This window comes from Aureobasidium melanogenum (genome assembly GCF_000721775.1).
Source record: "Aureobasidium melanogenum CBS 110374 unplaced genomic scaffold scaffold_2, whole genome shotgun sequence".
Lineage (NCBI taxonomy): Eukaryota > Fungi > Ascomycota > Dothideomycetes > Dothideales > Saccotheciaceae > Aureobasidium > Aureobasidium melanogenum.
This window is the reverse complement of record NW_024470054.1, coordinates 340376-358315: the sequence shown is the minus strand read 5'-3', so window position 1 is coordinate 358315 and position 17940 is coordinate 340376. Positions and strand designations below refer to the sequence as shown.

General features: G+C 50.5%; 7 protein-coding genes across 7 annotated transcripts; 4 read left to right on the top strand and 3 right to left on the bottom strand.

The window, feature by feature from the left end:
• Nucleotides 1–58: 58 nt before the first annotated feature.
• M437DRAFT_38697 (ORC2-domain-containing protein) lies at nt 59–1807 on the bottom strand (the record flags this gene model as incomplete). Its single annotated transcript, XM_041019884.1, has 2 exons — nt 59–318; nt 391–1807. 2 exons carry the CDS (start codon nt 1805–1807, stop codon nt 59–61), a joined length of 1677 nt encoding a protein of 558 aa, XP_040883335.1.
• A 241-nt stretch (nt 1808–2048) lies between these two features.
• Nucleotides 2049–3587, top strand: M437DRAFT_39689 (arginine biosynthesis protein ArgJ; the record flags this gene model as incomplete). Its single annotated transcript, XM_041020057.1, has 2 exons — nt 2049–2487; nt 2569–3587. The coding sequence occupies 2 exons, from the start codon at nt 2049–2051 to the stop codon at nt 3585–3587; spliced, it is 1458 nt and encodes a 485-aa protein (XP_040883334.1).
• A 205-nt stretch (nt 3588–3792) lies between these two features.
• On the bottom strand, nt 3793–4405 carry M437DRAFT_62524 (uncharacterized protein; the record flags this gene model as incomplete). Its single annotated transcript, XM_041024101.1, has 3 exons — nt 3793–3948; nt 4039–4118; nt 4177–4405. 3 exons carry the CDS (start codon nt 4403–4405, stop codon nt 3793–3795), a joined length of 465 nt encoding a protein of 154 aa, XP_040883333.1.
• A 747-nt stretch (nt 4406–5152) lies between these two features.
• On the top strand, nt 5153–6141 carry M437DRAFT_39230 (pyridoxine biosynthesis protein PDX1; the record flags this gene model as incomplete). Its single annotated transcript, XM_041019968.1, has 2 exons — nt 5153–5293; nt 5347–6141. 2 exons carry the CDS (start codon nt 5153–5155, stop codon nt 6139–6141), a joined length of 936 nt encoding a protein of 311 aa, XP_040883332.1.
• An 832-nt stretch (nt 6142–6973) lies between these two features.
• Nucleotides 6974–10580, top strand: M437DRAFT_15858 (uncharacterized protein; the record flags this gene model as incomplete). Its single annotated transcript, XM_041018832.1, has 2 exons — nt 6974–7017; nt 7082–10580. Coding segments are annotated over 2 exons (3543 nt in total), but the record flags the coding sequence as incomplete, so codon positions are not given.
• Nucleotides 10581–11680: 1100 nt separating this feature from the next.
• M437DRAFT_71898 (ARM repeat-containing protein) lies at nt 11681–14917 on the bottom strand (the record flags this gene model as incomplete). Its single annotated transcript, XM_041025755.1, has 5 exons — nt 11681–12061; nt 12130–13715; nt 13771–14542; nt 14598–14655; nt 14709–14917. The coding sequence occupies 5 exons, from the start codon at nt 14915–14917 to the stop codon at nt 11681–11683; spliced, it is 3006 nt and encodes a 1001-aa protein (XP_040883330.1).
• Nucleotides 14918–15693: 776 nt separating this feature from the next.
• On the top strand, nt 15694–17725 carry M437DRAFT_39688 (putative Xaa-pro aminopeptidase P; the record flags this gene model as incomplete). Its single annotated transcript, XM_041020056.1, has 5 exons — nt 15694–15769; nt 15818–15877; nt 15936–16163; nt 16211–17428; nt 17484–17725. 5 exons carry the CDS (start codon nt 15694–15696, stop codon nt 17723–17725), a joined length of 1824 nt encoding a protein of 607 aa, XP_040883329.1.
• Between the last annotated feature and the right edge of the window lie 215 nt (nt 17726–17940).

Below are 17940 nucleotides of genomic sequence, written 5' to 3'. Positions count from 1 at the left end.
TCACTTCATAACGCAAGTTCAAGAAAGTTGAGAGATGAGTGTGGTAGGTTTTCATTCATCATACCAATTCCTGCAACATATCTTCCAAATCCTCTCTTCCAAACGGTACAGCCAACCTTTCAACACCCAAACTGTCTTTCTTACTTTCCACAATGTCGTGATCGTGAAACTCTTTAAGCAAGGTCCTGAAACTCATCTCAGATGAACAAACAAACTCTTCCACAGCCTTGTGATACAGTGTCCTGTACTCGACGCCCACGAATGCCGAAGTCTTATGTGCTTTGACTTTAGGTGTCGGTACCTTCTTTGGTGGACGGCCTCGGCCGCGGATTGGCTTTGTGACATTGCCGTGGTCCATATCCATGTCATCACCCGAATGGCCGAGAATACTTTCCGAGTCTGAAGAATCGTGGTGTATCTCAAGAGTGGTGTCGGCGAGGGCCAATTGTTCTGCAACTAAGATGCGGAATAAGTTTCTTGCATTCTCAGGCAACGAGCGTAAGACATATGCCACACCATCCTTTCCACCTATACGACGACCACTGCGGTTGAGCAAAACGTTAACCTCTTCTACAGGGTCGAGTTCTGCAGTATAGGGTGCAAAAGTCGTAGTATCGTGGAATAGGAAACGTAGCGAAGAGCGTTGTGATATGTCCCAGAGCAAAGGGAAGGTCGATGTGTCTGCAGATGCAACCAAGCAGATATTAGGATGGGCAGCCAGAGCCGAGATGGTAGATTGAAAGAGTGGTTTTCGGAAGAATGGGCTGTCGATCGAGTGGACAAGTATATATATGGGCGAGGAAGGAGGGTTAGCTGTCAGGGCGGACAGGAGGGCGTCCAGGAGAGCTTGCGGCTGGAGAGGAAGTTTGTTGGCTACCGAAGAGGGCAGGGAGTGTTTCGCGATGGTCGTCAGAACGTCTCTGACCGAGATATTGGGTGAGTACCCATTGACGATAATGAGGTTTGGCTTCTCGTCCGAGGCTTGACAGAGATGGTCTGCAAAGTCGAGAAGAAGATTTCGTTTAGAGCCGTAGCCGTAGATGCAGATATTGAAGCCTTGATCGAGTTCAAACATCCACTGATCGAAACCATTCTCATGCAAGCTGGCCAGAAACTGTTTATCTGCCGTGTGCGGATCGTTGTATTCATTGATCTTGGCAAAATAGTCGTCATGGTTGAGAAGAGCATTACTCGGCAGAGTATTTGTTGACGTTTTGACACCTCCTGGCCTGTTCTGAAAGAAGTACAGCTCGTGTGGTGGCATATCCTGGAGTATGGGAGACGGCTGCCTCTTCTTGCCTTTCGGTCGTCCCCTGGGCCTAGGAGTTTTTGAGGGAGTGCCTGGAGTAGCGGTGATATTGTCATCGTCTCCCATGTCTTGATCTGATTCAACAGCGTCGTCCAGAATCTCGCGAGCCAGAGCATCTTCCAGGCCGATGTCATCGACAGCAGACTCATCTTCATCTTGTGGGTCGAACAATATTTTATGGCTCTTGCGCCTGGCAGAACGATCTGCATTGAGAGCGGCCGTCAAGGGAGAATCTTTAGTTGGCACATCTTGAATGTCGTGGTCGACAGATTTGGCTGGAGTGGAGAAGAGGACTTTGCGCAGAGATCGTGGTGTTCCCTCTTGCTTGAGGGTGGATTTGAGGATGGAGCGCTGTTTCGAGGGCGTGTCCGCATTGGTGTGTCGTGACGGTGTCTCTGCGTCGATCATCCTCCTCTTAGATGGTGTCATGTCCACATCTTCAGCCGGGAGTGATTCTGCCGTGTCTTGGTCATCCTGGCTTCTTGCTCGTTTGGGCATTGGAATATTTCGTTTGTCGTGTTGGCAAAGGATCCAATTGTTTACTTGGAAGGCGCTTCCAAAGTCCGACAAAGGCAGCAACAATAGCCGGACAAGTTCCCCACAGATTGATAAGATTAACCGCGATGGGTAGCTGTTATCGCGTGCAGCTTTGACTCACCAGCAGTTGCCGTTTCCCTGTCTTTTCCTCTCTCTTCCCCAATTGTGTGTTTGTATCAGTCAATTGACACTCGCCAACACCATGGCTGCCCCTCGAACATCAGCCACTCGTCGGCTGGTATCGCTATCGGTACAACACGCCCGATGCTACTCTGCTCCTACCGACGGCGCAATCCCACCTACCAAGGCCAAATATGTCCCTACCGAGGGAACCTACCCCAAGGGTTTCGTTGTTGGCAGCGCACATGCCCAAGTCAAGGCTTCAAACACAAAGTTCGACGACCTCGCCTTGATCGCCTCTGAAATCCCCTGTCCTGCTGCTATCGTCACTACTCAGAACCATTTCCAGGCTGCTCCTGTGAGCATCAGCAAGAAGATTATGTTCCAGCAAAAAAGCTGGAATATCAGAGGTGTTGTAATCAATTCGGGATGCGCCAATGCTGTCACCGGAAAGGGTGGCCGTGAAGATGCCATCCGCATGGCCAAGACTACCCATGACCTCTTGAACAAGCGCAATCCGAGTCGTTACGAAAAGGCTGCTGAGGCTGAAGCCAAAGAGGACGTCAAAGAGGGAACCGTCAAGATCGCCGACGACGACCAAGATGTATCCAGCATTCGCACCTTGGTTATGAGTACTGGTGTTATTGGTCAACGCCTTCCTATCGACCGCATCGAAGCAAAGATCCCCACCCTCGTAGAGTCCCTGGGCAACACCCACGAACACTGGCTTCGCTCAGCTCGCGCCATTTGCACAACTGACACCTTCCCAAAACTTCTCTCTCGCCAGTTCACTCTTCCCTCGTATCCCGGCATCACCTTCTCCATTGCCGGCATGACCAAAGGAGCCGGTATGATCCATCCCAACATGGCTACCCTTCTTGGTGTCGTTTGTACAGACGCTCCCATTCATAAGACTGCTTTAAGGACACTTCTCTCCACAGCCACAAACTCTTCCTTCAACCGTATCACTGTTGACGGTGACACCAGCACAAATGACAGCGTTGCCCTCTTTGCAAACGCTGCCGCTGCTCCTAACAGCGACCGCATCCATCTCCAAGGTCTCGAGCCAAAAGACATTCCTAGAAGAGGCTCCTCTATGGAGGGCGAAACACTCGAGAAGCAGTCAGAAGATTACAAGGAGATGAACAAGGTCTTGACATCTTTCATGGCCGATCTGGCCAAGCTTATCGTCCGCGACGGCGAAGGTGCTACCAAGTTCGTCACCGTCAAGGTAACGAAAGCTGACAACAACAACGCCGCTCATGCTGTTGCCAACTCTATTGCTACCTCGGCCCTTGTGAAGACTGCTCTGTACGGCAAAGACGCCAACTGGGGCCGCATCCTCTGTGCCATCGGATATGCTCCCGGCCACACTTGCATTCGCCCCCAAGAAACCTCTGTCTCTTTCATCCCCGCCGACGGTACCGAGGAGCTCAAGTTGCTAGTCAATGGCGAGCCTCAAGCTGTTGATGAAGCTCGCGCTGCCGCCATCCTCGAGATGGAAGACTTGGAAATTCTCGTCAAGCTGAGCAACAAGGAGAAGGATGTCGGTGAAGCCACTGTCTACACCTGCGACTTCAGCCACGAATATGTTACCATCAACGGTGACTACAGAACTTAGAATGCCTCGAGTGATTCGAGATGCTCTTATTGTAAATATCTGCACACTAGAGATGTAAGGGATATCGGACAGGCAATTTTAGACGTGACGATTATAACGCAATTCTATGCCATGTTGAAAAGTTCTATCATCTTCTTCTCGAGTCCCTTGGACTTTGACTCGTGTCTATTTACATGTTATTGCAAGGATTTCTAAGAATGGCCCTCTACAGCTGAGCAAAACCAGTCAATGCAAACGTAGCGCCAAAGGCCAGCTTAAAGGCTACGTTGTCTTGCATGGCAGAGCGCAAATCAATGCTGGTAAAGTAGCGTTGCATGCGGTTGTAAGGAATCAGACTGACGCCCAATTGAGACTCGGCAAACTGTTTTGACGTCAAAATCAGCAATTGCGAAGGGAGTGTAAGCAAGTCACAGGACAGGAAAGCAGGAACAGCAGGAAATGGAATATGTACCTGTACACCAACGATCAAAAGACCAATAAGCAGAGTCAACGGCTTTGAGAAGAGAGAAACTGCCAGTCCACCTAGCACACCTGTGTTTCCGTATCAGCATCCACAGTTTCTGGAGTCAAAGAAGTAGGAGTTACAAACCGGCAATACTTCCACTTGAGATTTGGCGTACGGCATTGGGGTTGAGACCTCCTCTACGTGTCACCACGGGCACTTTGGCATTGCTTGTGTATGAGTTGAATGCATTAGAAGCGCTGGAATCGCACAGAGCGTAACGGGTTCTCCTAGGAGTGAGGAGAGAGTAGGATGTGAATGCTGCGCCGAGACCGAGGCCAATGCCTAATGGGCGCGAGTGCAGCAGGAAAGACATTGTGGGTTAGGGTTGTTGAGGTTAAGTGGTGTGATTGTTGTTGGTGAGTCACTGGTCTCAATGCTTAGTTGGATTCGATGGTAAGGAGGTGGTTTTTGGGACTGATTGTTGTTGTTCTGATTGTCGTCGGATGTCAATGACGCTGATCGCGGAAGCTTGGACCCTGACTTGATGGACATTGCGGAGGGGTATGCGGTGCGCTAGAAGTTCACGAATTTCTAGCTGCGCGAATTGTTCTGTCCTCCAGATTCCCACTGGTCAGGAGACTTAACAAGATGCCGCGGTGTCATTGCAGATACTACTGGAACACATCTCCGTGGAATCATGGACTGCTCCATTGTCTGACCTCTTCGGAAGAATTGAACGACTTACGACAATTCCATGATGTACGGCTTCTGTACATCCAATTCCTGCAGAACCAATCGGGGAGGTTCGGTGGTTCGGCGCCAGTTCTCGAAGGTCCGCGCCTTCCGACAGCGGGGCATGGGGCGGGCAGGCGTGGATCGTTCTCGACGGAGAAGCACCTTGGCGGTTCGCCGCCCTACGCCCGCGTGTTTTTCTTGAGTAATAATGCCCTTTATAGGCAGGTGAGTCACTCGAAAGAAGGCCGAAGTTCCTTGTCGAAGAGATATACTTTTTTGGATCTTGAAACCCAGGACCCTTTCTCTTTTCCTCCTCACACATTCTTTATCTCCTTGACCTTTTGTTTCCTTTCCACCTGTCCATCTCATACACACATATTCCACAATGGCCACTACACTACCCACCACCAACGGCAAGCACGATGGCGCCAATGGCACCGACGGAGTCGCCTCGTTCGCTGTCAAGGCTGGCCTTGCCCGCATGTTGAAGGGCGGTGTCATTATGGACGTCGTTAACGCTGAGCAGGTGCGCTCATCTCTGCATCAATCCAATGACATTGTCACTAACAATTGCCTTAGGCCCGCATTGCCGAAGAGGCCGGTGCCTGCGCAGTCATGGCTCTCGAGCGTGTCCCCGCCGACATTCGCAAGGACGGCGGTGTTGCCCGTATGTCCGATCCCAGCATGATCAAGGAGATCATGGACACCGTCACCATTCCCGTCATGGCCAAGGCTCGCATCGGCCACATTGTCGAGTGCCAGATCCTCCAAGCCATTGGTGTCGACTACATCGACGAGTCCGAGGTCCTTACCCCCGCCGATCCCATCTACCACGTTGAGAAGCACGGATTCAAGACTCCCTTCGTTTGCGGCTGCCGTGACCTTGGTGAGGCTCTGCGCCGTATCGCCGAGGGTGCTGCCATGATCCGTACCAAGGGTGAGGCTGGTACTGGCGATGTCATCGAGGCTGTCCGCCACATGCAGACTGTCAACCAGCAGATTGCCCGCGCTGCCGCCATGTCTGAGCCCGAGCTCCGTGCTTTCGCTCGCGAGATCGGTGTTCAGTACGAGCTCTTGAAGGAGACTGTTCAGCTCAAGCGTCTGCCCGTGGTCAACTTCGCCGCTGGTGGTATCGCCACTCCCGCTGACGCTGCTCTCATGATGCAGATGGGCTGCGACGGTGTTTTCGTTGGCTCTGGTATCTTCAAGAGTGGTGATGCTGCTAAGCGCGCCAAGGCCATCGTTCAGGCTGTTACTCACTACAACGACCCCAAGGTTTTGGCCGAGGTCAGCATTGGTCTCGGTGAAGCCATGGTTGGCATCAACTGTGGTTCCATGGACCCCAAGGACAAGCTCCAGGGCCGTGGCTGGTAAAAAGGTTACCACGATATGATATATGGGCAAGACAAGCATTTTCAACAAAAGAGCAAAGGCGTTATTGAACGGAAGGATAGACATCGGACGTAGCTCCGGAAGACATGATGATTACAAAAGCAAGGCGTATTAGCGTTCTTGGAAGAACTCGTTTCAGCAGGGTGAAATTCTTTAGGAGTTTTGTACGATAAGTAGCCAGCAACAAATCAACACGAGGCATGACACTTTTTACACGACTTACTCTATCTCTTGATGTTTGCTACAAGTATATATATCGCGCTAGTTCTTATTATGGAACTTAGATCGACATGAGATAAAGTGCGTCGCTTGCACAAAAAGCGGGTTCTTACTTGAGAAAGCTGCCATGTTGAGTAATCTGAGTGATTATCGTTCGACAATCTGAGTGGACCGCGGAGTGAGGTGCGAGCTCACCACGGTTTTGTGGCGTCGCGTTGACCTGTCTAGAGCAAGCCTCCGCTGGATGGATAGGTTGTTGGATAAGTGCACCAAGACGTGGACAGATATCAAATTTGTGGCGGTAAAGATATTGTGTATAAGGGTACTGCGTATGCCTAAAGTGGAAGTGAAGGTGGTTTAAGTGTTGCAAGTGCTAAGCGGTAAGACGTGAAGACCGACTGCTAAAGTGTGGTGAATCGTCGATTCGGCACGGTTCAAGCACGCATACAAGGCCTAGGCCATTTGGAGGCGTGTCAGGGTGTGAGAGAGACTGGAACGGCAAATCCGCCAGATTTGAGTCTTCTATCCTCCTGTACTTCATGCCTTGTTGTCGAGGTGTGTGTACGTGAAACTGGCAATGTCGACATCACCGCCGCCTACGGCGCCCGGCGAGACGTCGCGAACACGCGAAGTCTTTAAGTGAGTTTTCCGAGGTCAGTCTGGCCCACCCAGACCATCGGGCTAACAGTGTCGCCCTGTCTAGACTTCTGGAGCCCTTCGAGACGTCCATCCACCCTCTGCAGTTCAGCGACGGCGTAATCGAAAACAGAGTCGCTGTTGGGAGCGACGACACAGCCCTAGCTGCCTTTGCCCAGCTGGGTGCGCTGCGGCTCAAGGCTCAACGCTGTTTGATCTCACTCTTGTCCAAGAGTGAAGAGTTCGTCCTTGCCGAGTCTACACGAACCCTGTCGCTACAATCAGATCTGGTTCACAACTCCCGAGATGCTCTATTCCTGGGAACTACACGCTTTCCTCGCGAAGAAGGCTTCTCCGCTACTGGCCTCAAGCAATGGATCACCACCAAAGACCGCCGCGAAGACCCCAAAGAAGATGCATATTACTACACTGACGGCGTAAGCCCTCATTGGCACATCATCAGCGACATGCGACAGGATCCTGCCTTGCAAAAGCTCATGATAGTCAAGGCTGCCGCTACCATGAGGTTCTACGCTGCTGTACCCATCCGAACAAGTAATGGCCTGGTCATTGGATCTTATGCTATACTGGACGACCGCCCTCGCTTTGGAATCAGCGCTGACGAAATGGTGTTCATGGAAGATATCGCCGACACCATCACGGGCCACCTGGAAGCTAAACATATCGCTATGCAGAGACAGCGTGGTGATCGTCTGATCAAGGGTTTGGCCCTCTTCAGTGAGGGCAAAGACAGTTTACGAGATTGGTGGCTGGACACACACAGCAAGAAAGCCAGAGGTGAAGGGGCAAGACGTCGTCGCGGTTCCATCGAGGAGGAAAAGGCCCAGAACGATCGTGCTGATGAAGAGTTGGGAATGACATATAGAGCTGATCAACTCCCCCATGGTCGCACTCCAACGCCCACGCCCACCGATTCCAAGGACATCGAACCAGCTAGCCAAGCATCGAAGTCCGCCTTGAAACCTGGCCATATGGCACAGGACAAACATGAAGGCTTTGATCTTGGCCGTGAGATCAACACGGCCTTTGCTCGAAGCAGTAACCTCATGCGCGAAGCTATTAGTGCTGAAGGTGTTGCCTTCATCGATGCTGACTTCCATCGCTCCAAAGAATCCACCAAGAATCAAGCAGCCTCATCCACTGAGCCCGATAGCGACGCTGCGACTGGCTCTTCAGGCTCAGAAGTAACAACGCCAAAAGAGGAAAAACCTCTTACACCCGATGCTCAATGCTCTCTTCTTGGTTTCTCCACCAAGGTCAAATCTACCATTCGTGGTTTCGATCCTTCTGCAAGACACTCCAGTCTCCCAAAGACTTTCGTCCGCAGTCTCATCCGTCGCTATCCCATGGGAAAGGTTTTCAATTTCCATGATGGGAAAGCTCTTTCGAGTTCTTCTGGTACCGATATCTCCTCCGATGATGTCAGTGAGGACTCCAAGAAAAGCAGATCTCGCAAGCGCCGCAGCCGTGAATTCGTCGACGCTATGACTCTAGGTGAAGTATTCTCGGGACCTCGAAGTATCGCCTTCTTGCCCTTGTGGGATAGCAGACGAGAAAGATGGCGGTCGGCTGTCTTTGTCTGGAATGCTGCACCCAACAGATTCCTAGACAGGGCCGAGGATATCACATATCTAGCAGCTTTCAGCAACAACCTGATGGCCGAACTCTCACGTCTCGACGCTATAGCCGCCGATCAAGCCAAGGCCACATTCATCAGCTCTGTTTCGCACGAATTGAGATCTCCATTGCATGGAGTACTAGCGGGAGTAGAGCTTTTGCAAGAAAGTGAACTCACCAACTACCAACAGGAAATGACGACTACCATCAGTATGGCTGGCAAGACGCTACTTGACACCATCAACAACATTCTTGACTTTACCAAGATCAATAGCTTCTCAGACTTAGAACGCAAAGATCGAAAAGACAAGGACGCTAGTAGAAGTTCCGGTTTCAAGACTGCAGATATGGGCGAAGTCGGTGTTACGAGTGCAGTTGATCTAGCTGTTCTGACCGAGAATGTGGTGGATACCACCGTCACAGCCAAGAGCTTCCAGGCAAGTAAAGCTCAGCAAGAAGATGAAGACGAACTTGCCGCAAAGACACCAAAGCAAGTCGCGGTGGTATTGAACATTGCCAAGCGATCGAATTGGAACTTGAACATATCTCCAGGCTCCTGGACCAGAGTCATCACCAATCTTCTAGGCAATTCCCTCAAGTATACTAAACAGGGAACAATCACTGTAAGTCTGCAGTGCAAGAAGTCAGACCAACCAGACAAGGCTCTTGTATCCTTGACAGTTGAAGATACTGGTCAGGGTATCGGCAGCGAATATCTTCGAAACCACTTGTACACACCTTTCATGCAGGAAAACACGCACGCCGTCGGCACTGGACTTGGGCTTTCAATTGTCAAGCAGATTATCAAGGACTTTGGCGGTCACATTGGATTTGAGAGTGAGCTTGGAAGAGGCACCAAGGTGGTCGTTTCCTTCAATGCCACTTTTGAAGAAGACATGGAATCCGAATTTGACGTACCCAAGCGTCCCGATGGGAGCAACCTCAAAGTTGCACTGTCAAAATCTCTAGGCACGATCGATGGAGAACGAGCTCGCGACAAGACCATCAAAACAAACACTAAAAAGACTTGCACGGAATGGTTGGATTGCGAGGTCGAATCAGCGTCAGCTTCTGATGACACAAACGCTTTCGATGTCTGTATTCTGGCCGAAGCAGATTACGAGCACTGGCAAGAGAAAAGGAGAAACCCAAGGAGTCACTCACCGCCGCCCATGATTGTGCTAGGTTCAATCTCAGCTTCGTCAGTTGTGAGACAGAGCGCGTCTAAGAACGCAATCTTCATCAATCAACCATTCGGCCCCAGGAAGATGTCAAGAGCATTGACAGCAGCGCTACAAAGTCGTATAAAGTCACAATCTGCCCCTGCAGATCAAACTGTAGGCGCGGTCGCTTCCTCGCCATCTGTGCTGCATATTCTTACCAAACCGACAATTCTGAGCACGAACATTGACCCTCCACCTACCTACACAGAATCAAAGCCTGGTGCATCTAATCCTTCAACCCCAGTTTCGCCTCAGAAGATTTCATCCCCAGCAGCTAGCGAAGTCATCAACGACATGGATCCAAACCTACGTAAGGTCTTGCTAGTGGAGGACAACTCGATCAACATGAAACTTCTCGTCGCGACCATGCGCAAGTTGAAACGACCTTATACCTGCGCAGGCAACGGCTTGGAAGCTGTGACTGCGTACGCATCTGCACCTGCTTCCTACGCCTTGATCCTAATGGACATCTCAATGCCCGTGATGGATGGCTTCACAGCCACAGAGTTGATACGCAATCTCGAGCAAAAGAACAAATGGGACCGCTGCACCGTCATGGCCTTGACTGGTGTCGGCGATGCAGAAGCAAAAAAACGCGCCTTCCTCGCAGGCGTCGACGACTTCATGACCAAGCCCGTCAGCATGGGAAAATTAGGCAGCATCATCAAAAACCTCGAAGGAGAAGGAGAAAAGGAACAAGACAAGCCCAACACCACCAAACCCAACACGAACAAGCAGCAACTCGAATGCAACGAAAAAGTACAATCGAATGGACCTCAGCAGAATCATGTAATGCAACAATCTGCATGACGGGACAGCCGGAAGCAAGAGCAACAAGAGCAAGAGCAGATCGAGGTCCAGGATTTTGCTTCCGGCACACCTTCGAGTAGTGCTCATCAACAAGGAATCAAGAGGAGGAGGTCTCCGAATACTGATGGTTTTGACGATACAGAAGACAAGAGAAGGAGATCTATTGTTGAGACTCAAGCTACTGCGGGATCATCGTGATGGAAGGCTGCTCTTAAGGTGATGATGATGAATATAATCAACGGCCAGAACAGAGGCGTTAATGGACATTTTGAAGGAGGGAGGTCACAGGGTCTTTTTATGCTATTTGCGGGTTCACAAGCACATATATCCCATTCCTGGTCGGGAAGGAGGGGATTGGGGCGGCGCTATTAGTTATTCTGTAATCATCATATTGATCATGACACTTTTCGGTGGGATTGCTACTTGCAACCGAAATAACATTCGTTCTTCACTTTGCAGCCTGTGTCGTTACCTCGTTCTCATCTCAGGATGTGCAGAGAATAGATGGTCATAGAAATGCACGATATTGCTCTAGAAACCAATGTTTGTCCGCTGAGAGCCCTGACCCTGTCCACTCTCTCTGGCCATTGCTTTGAACACCCAGGCCATTGTGCATTGCTACAGGTCAAATCAAGGCGGCTTGTATGGTGGGAGAGAATGACGAAAAGATCAAGAAAAGGAGAGACATTCTATCGACCCTCACTTGGATGAACAGTGGTTTTGGCGACTGTAGAAATGCAGAGTAGTTTATGAGAACGAATGGTGTCCACTTGAGAGTGTTTGATTGGAAGGACTCTCTTCGGACATGTTTTTGAATTCGGAAATAATTGTGCATTTTGATATGTACACTAGGACATGGCTTTGCTTCGTGGGGATGTGCAAGATACCCCTAGAAACACTCGGGCACATGACAACATACAATAAGAGTTGTAGAAGCGTTTATTTGTTTTGATTTTTCTATCCGAAACCAGAAACCAAGAGACATCACTCGCTACCTACTCAAAGGACGTAACCGTCCCCTTACATAGCGCCCAAAACTCCTTAACCACAACGACCGTCTGTCTACCTCCCCTGAGTCCCAACACCTTAGCAGCAAACACTCTCTTCTCCTTCTCTTCCACATTAGTAGATGGGAAACTAGGATCCAGGAGTGCTTGCTCTAGGTGCTGTTTGGCTAGTCCAGGTTGTGAGAAGACAAGGGCGCGTAGAGGTTTACATAGAGATTCAATCTCTGAGCGTTGGGCTAGCCCACCTATATTAAAGATGACGGCGCGGGAGAGGGGAGAGGCGAAGGCGGTGAGGACGGAGAGGGGAGGTACTCGACAGGATGGGAGAGAGTGCGCAGTGCGTGGGTTAGCGAGACCCAGTAGTGTTTCCTGTCGACCGCGTATTAGTATCAGAGGTACGACATTCCGGTCAAGGCCGAGACGACAAAGGGGCTTACGAAGAAGTTGCAGGCATTGCGCTTCAACATAGGCGCATTGCCTACCATGCAGTTAATGACAAATTGCAGAGCTGCAGCAATCTCATCATCGGTAGGCGAGAGCAAAACATCTATATAGCTGACCAGCAGCCTTTGCATGAAATCAATGCAGAGCTGGGCGAGTTGAGGGTCATTAGCCGGGTCACCGAGCTGCTGCATCACCAGCGCTACTCTTTGATACACTGCTGACATCTCGTCAAACATGTGCGGTGCCGTTTTGCGCGAACAGTTGGAGACAAAACTGCATGCTGTACCGATGATGGCCTCGATACGGGGTGTGCTGATTTGTGCCTTGCTGATGAAGGCGACAGTGGCCGAAGGTGGGAAGACGAATGGACCCGGCTTTGTCTCCTTGAGACCGGCGCGCAGGATCGCACAGGCAGCATCCATTGCATCTCCCGGGTTGTGCAGGTACTCGACTATATTGATGCATTGCACGATGCGATTCTGAATCTCGATACCAGCTTGCGAAGTCCAGAAATTGCCAGTTGCGGCTATGTCGTCGTTTCCTTCTTCGTCATCGCTGTCCACGTCGATTACATCGTTGGTGAGCGCTTGGATGCCTTTGCCAATGCTGGCCAAACATTGCAAAGCAGACGTTCCTAGCACTTCGCTATCCTCTAAGTTTCCTTTATTCAGAGTTGCGATAGCTGTGTTGAGATCATTTTCGATGACCTGAATGAGTGATATCAGAGGCGCGGCCTTGGCTTCCTCGCTCGGTAAGGCTTGTATAATCGAGGCAAGAGCTGCCATAATTTTCTCTTTCTGATAACTATTCGCGGAAGGACCGGAAAGTGCTTGTGGACACTGTTGAAGAAGTTCGTCTAAATGTGGTGTCAGGGACTTGCGGCATGAGGAACAAAGCTGTTCAAGCGATTTTGCAGAAGCGTCTGCGAGCTTGACACGATCGGCAGGTGTAGATGCTAGTATTGTGAAGAGGAAGGTAAGAACAGGCGGCAAAAATTGCGGGTTTTTCTTGATGAACGAAGAGTATCGATCAACCAGCGTCATGGCAGCACGCTTGAGTTTGTTTGGAACATCTGTACTATTGGATGAGATGTCGCTAAACAATGAAGATCCAATGAGTGCTGAGAGCGCCTGGATGTTCTCATCTGACAGCGCGATAGAGTCTGATATGCAGTTGATTGAGAAGATTATGGCTTCGAGATGTAGCCATTGACAAGCAGGTAGGACATTAGTCGCAAGAACGACCATATTACTGAGAAGATGGGTCTCTGGAACGTTATTGACCTGGTCAAAGAAATCGCTGATGTTATCGCGGAAGAATTGCCAATGATCGACATTGTCTTCGTCCCACTCGGTCATTTCTGCAAGAGGTGGTGCCTGAAGTTTGGGTATATATGTCTGAACAGCTTGCATGAGATCGTTCCTTACGATTGCTAGGAAAGGTATTTCATCCTCTGCTGCGTCCATGAGTGTGTCGGCAATCGTTTCGGCGTACTCGATCCAGAACTCTGTCACGTTGAGAATGACTTGATCATCTTCAGCAGGGTAGCCAGGAGCGCGCAGTAGTTGTTGAAAAAGATCTGAAATCGGGTCAGTCTGACGATTGGAGGTGGCGAGTAGTCCTTGTGGACTGACCAATGATTTCTTGAGATGATTCCTGGTTTCTCTCCGATATCAAATCCTTGACTACCAATTTACCATAAGCAGTGATCAGCTTGCTGAATGCCACGATGGTTGGGTCTAGGAAGCTTTGGCCCTGGAGTAAACACTGCGGACCAACAGTCCTGCGTACTAGCAGTGATAGAGATTCGAGTTGCTCCTTTTGGAGAAATTTCGAGCGATACTCCAACGTGTTGACAAAGAATTCAACAGTGGGGTCTCTGACGCTTTCGTCGTGGTGTAATAGATGCTCCAGAGCCATCGGTGTAAGGTTCTGTAGAAGCTGCAAAGCAACAGGATCAGTGGTCCAATGGGCGAAACTGTACGTGACCCAAGCAGAGAAACAGTTCACGGCTTCGACACGAATCTCTGTGGACAGTGGTGTTGACGTGCTGAAAACATAAGTCATCAGTATCGCTGAGTCAGTGGTGTTGCTCTTAAAGATGTTGTCAAGGTGATAGTACTGCGGCCCCAAGACAGAGCTGTTTTGGACATCTTCGGCCAACACTCTGCAGAAGCGTACAGCCATGAATAACTTTAACCCTGACAGACCGCTGATAATTCGGCTGGTGTCTGAATATGTGCCAAGCATGTCATGAGGCACGACATCTCCAGCGTGCAATGAGCAAATGATTTGTCTCACAGTCTGAGTCCAGGGGACGGGAGACTGAATAAAATATGTGGCCATTGTAGAACAAAGCTTGTCAATGATGAGTTTGGGAGGCATATCGCCCAGCGCAAGGCGAATCTGTAGAAAGAAACGATGAGAGGTCGAATGGAGCGAATGGAAGAATTAAACTCACGAACCACAGGATCAGACGCGATCTCAATTCAGCGGCTGCCTGTTCATTGAGTGTACTCCTTTGTATCATCAGTATTCCAAAACGCATTCAGTGCTGATGAACTTTACTGACCTGTCCTTGTTGAGTTTGATCTGCAGAGTCAAAGCTCCGTAGAATTTGATGTTGGTGTCCGTATGGTCGAGCATAGCATCCGCAGCAACCCATCCTTGGTCGGACAACTGAATCTCCTGCAGCTCTCGCGATATCTGCGAGGCACCAGCTGCATATCTGGGATCGTTGAGTCGACGAACGAGCTCAATCGCTTGATCGGCCACACTCATTGTTGGTACTACAAGAATCAATTCAATTAGTCTTCCAGATTTAATTGCTCGCTCGATTGGCCTTGTGGGCCATTGGCTTCGGGTTGCTGTGAGCCACAACGCCGAGTAGGTCATCTTGGCCATGGCGAAGTCGACAGAATGCCCTCAAGTTGCAGAGGAACTCTTGTCGCGCGAAGAACCGCATACGAATGGTGAAGCGAAGGAGACAAATCTCGTCAACACGCACCAGAGATTGCGTGGGCAGCATGTGAGACGGGGTCAATGACATGGCCTACCTTTCAGAATTGGATCCGGGAAAGTCTTGCTATAGTAATCGACTCAGCCTGGGATCCAAGGCAAGATACCTCTTTCAGCTAAAATCACTCACGAGAGACAGACAAGGAAATCAACAGCCAGAGGCCGTGAAGGCAGTGCGAGAGATGTTGAGATCTCACGACGGGAAGGTGACTAGGTAGAGGGTAAACACCTACTGATGTCCTAGAGAAGCCTCCTATGGTTTGGTGATTGTTTTCAATAGTTGATTGTGAAGTAGAGATGATGTTTGCACGCAGGCGCCGCCGCCATGGCTCGCCCGGCGGAGCTTGCCGAACCGGGAAGGACCCTTCGGCGTCGGTGAGGCCGTGACTCCGTCATAGCGTGTTCAATCGACAGCAACACATCAAGCGACACGCGACCTGCAGATGCTACGTGGGCTTGCTAGACTCAGTCCATTCTCAAAGGGCAGCACTGCCGGAAGATTGTTTCACGCGTCGGCCATTAGAAAATATCCTATCGATATGGAGAAAGTAAACACAACCGAGCGACTCACGCAGTTGCGAGAACTCATGAAGCGCAACAAGGTAGATATCTACAGTAAGCCGTCTGGATGCATTTAGACAGACAACTGACTGACTCTCGCAGTTGTGCCTTCAGAAGACAGCCACCAAAGCGAGTACATAGCCCCTGCCGATGCTCGTAGAGGTCAGTTCGCATGATTCTATGCTCAGATGGTCAGGGCATGGTGTTGACGTGAATATAGAATTCATCTCTGGCTTTTCTGGCTCTGCTGGAACTGCCGTCATCACTCAAGAGAAAGCTGCCCTAGCCACCGATGGAAGATACTTCAACCAAGCCGAAAAGCAACTCGACAACAACTGGACTCTGCTCAAACAAGGTCTCCAAGATGTACCCACTTGGCAGGAGTGGTCCGCCGAGCAGTCAGAAGGCGGCAAGATTGTCGGTGTTGACCCCACCACTATCACAGCTCGTATGTCTCCCTCGAGACTTCCATGACCATCACTAACCGCATACCAGCCGATGCTCGCAAGCTGTCCGAGAAGATTAAGAAGAAGGGCGGAAAGGATCTCGTCGCCGTCAAAGAAAACCTCGTAGACTCAATCTGGGGCTCAGCAAGACCTGCCAGACCGAATGAAAAGGCCGACGTCCTCACTCTCGACTTTGCCGGCAAGAAGTTCCAGGACAAGATTGATGATCTGCGCAAAGATCTGGATAAGAAAAAGAGCGCTGGCTTCGTCGTGTCTATGCTGGATGAGGTTGCTTGGCTATACAACCTGCGTGGAAGCGATATCCCTTACAACCCGGTCTTCTTCTCTTACGCCGTCGTCACACCAACCACCAGCACGCTCTACATTGACGATTCCAAGCTCACTGCTGCCGCAAAGACGCATCTCTCGGGTGTTGAGGTCCGACCCTACGATGCCATTTTCGCCGACATGGAAGCTTTCTCCTCATCTTCTACTGGCGAGAACAAGTACCTCGTTTCCAACAAGGCTTCTTGGGCTCTATACAAAGCACTTGGTGGGGAGGAGAAGGTCGATTTGGTACGCAGTTTGATTGGCGACGCCAAAGCTGTCAAGAACGAGACCGAAATGAAGGGAATGCGCGAATGCCACATTCGCGATGGTGCCGCGCTGAGCGAATATTTCGCCTGGCTTGAAGACCAGCTCATCAACGAGAAGGCCAAGATTGATGAAGTCGAGGCCGCCGACAAGCTGGAGTCTATTCGCTCGAAGCACAAGCACTTTGTTGGCCTCTCTTTTGACACGATATCCTCTACTGGTGCAAACGCTGCGGTCATTCACTACAAGCCAGAGCCCGGCGCATGCAGCGTTATCGACCCCAAGGCAGTGTACCTTTGCGACTCTGGTGCTCAATACCTTGATGGTACAACAGACACCACTCGCACTATGCACTTTGGTGAGCCGACAGAGATGGAGCGCAAAGCATACACTCTTGTGTTGAAAGGTCACATCGCGCTAGACAACGTCAAATTCCCCAAGGGCACCACTGGATACGCGATTGATGTCCTAGCTAGACAGTTCCTCTGGGCCGAAGGACTCGATTATCGACACGGCACTGGTCATGGTGTTGGATCTTTCCTCAACGTCCACGAAGGACCTATCGGCATTGGTACTAGAGTTGCCTACAGTGAGGTTCCGTTGGCAGTCGGTAATGTCATTTCGAACGAGCCTGGCTACTACGAGGACGGTGCTTTCGGCATCAGAATAGAGAGTAAGTTTGTCTCGAAAATCTTAGACATGGGATAATCCTGGTTAACACGATCTAGATATGTTCATGGTGACAGAAAAGAAGACGACACATCAGTTCGGCGACAAGCCTTATTTGGGCTTCGAGCATGTCACCATGACACCGATGTGCAAGAAGCTCACAGACGCATCACTGCTCACGGCGGAGGAGAAGCAGTGGCTGAACGACTACCACTCGAAGGTGTACGAAAGGACCAAGGGGTATTTCACGCACGACCAGAGAACAATGAAATGGCTTGAGAGGGAGTGTGCAGCATACTAGAATAAGTTTCTCGTTCAGCGATACTATGATAGCGTGTAATGATACACAGACGTTGTTGAGAGAGCGATAACGCAATCTTGATGGCCAGATCAGGGAAAGTGTCGCGAGAGATGCCGAGGTCCAACCCCCCACGTCGGCCTCTCCAGATTGATCGGAGCTCTCTCGTGTTCCTGTCTCCAGACAAGTGTGACGACAAGCAGCAAACGACGAGGACA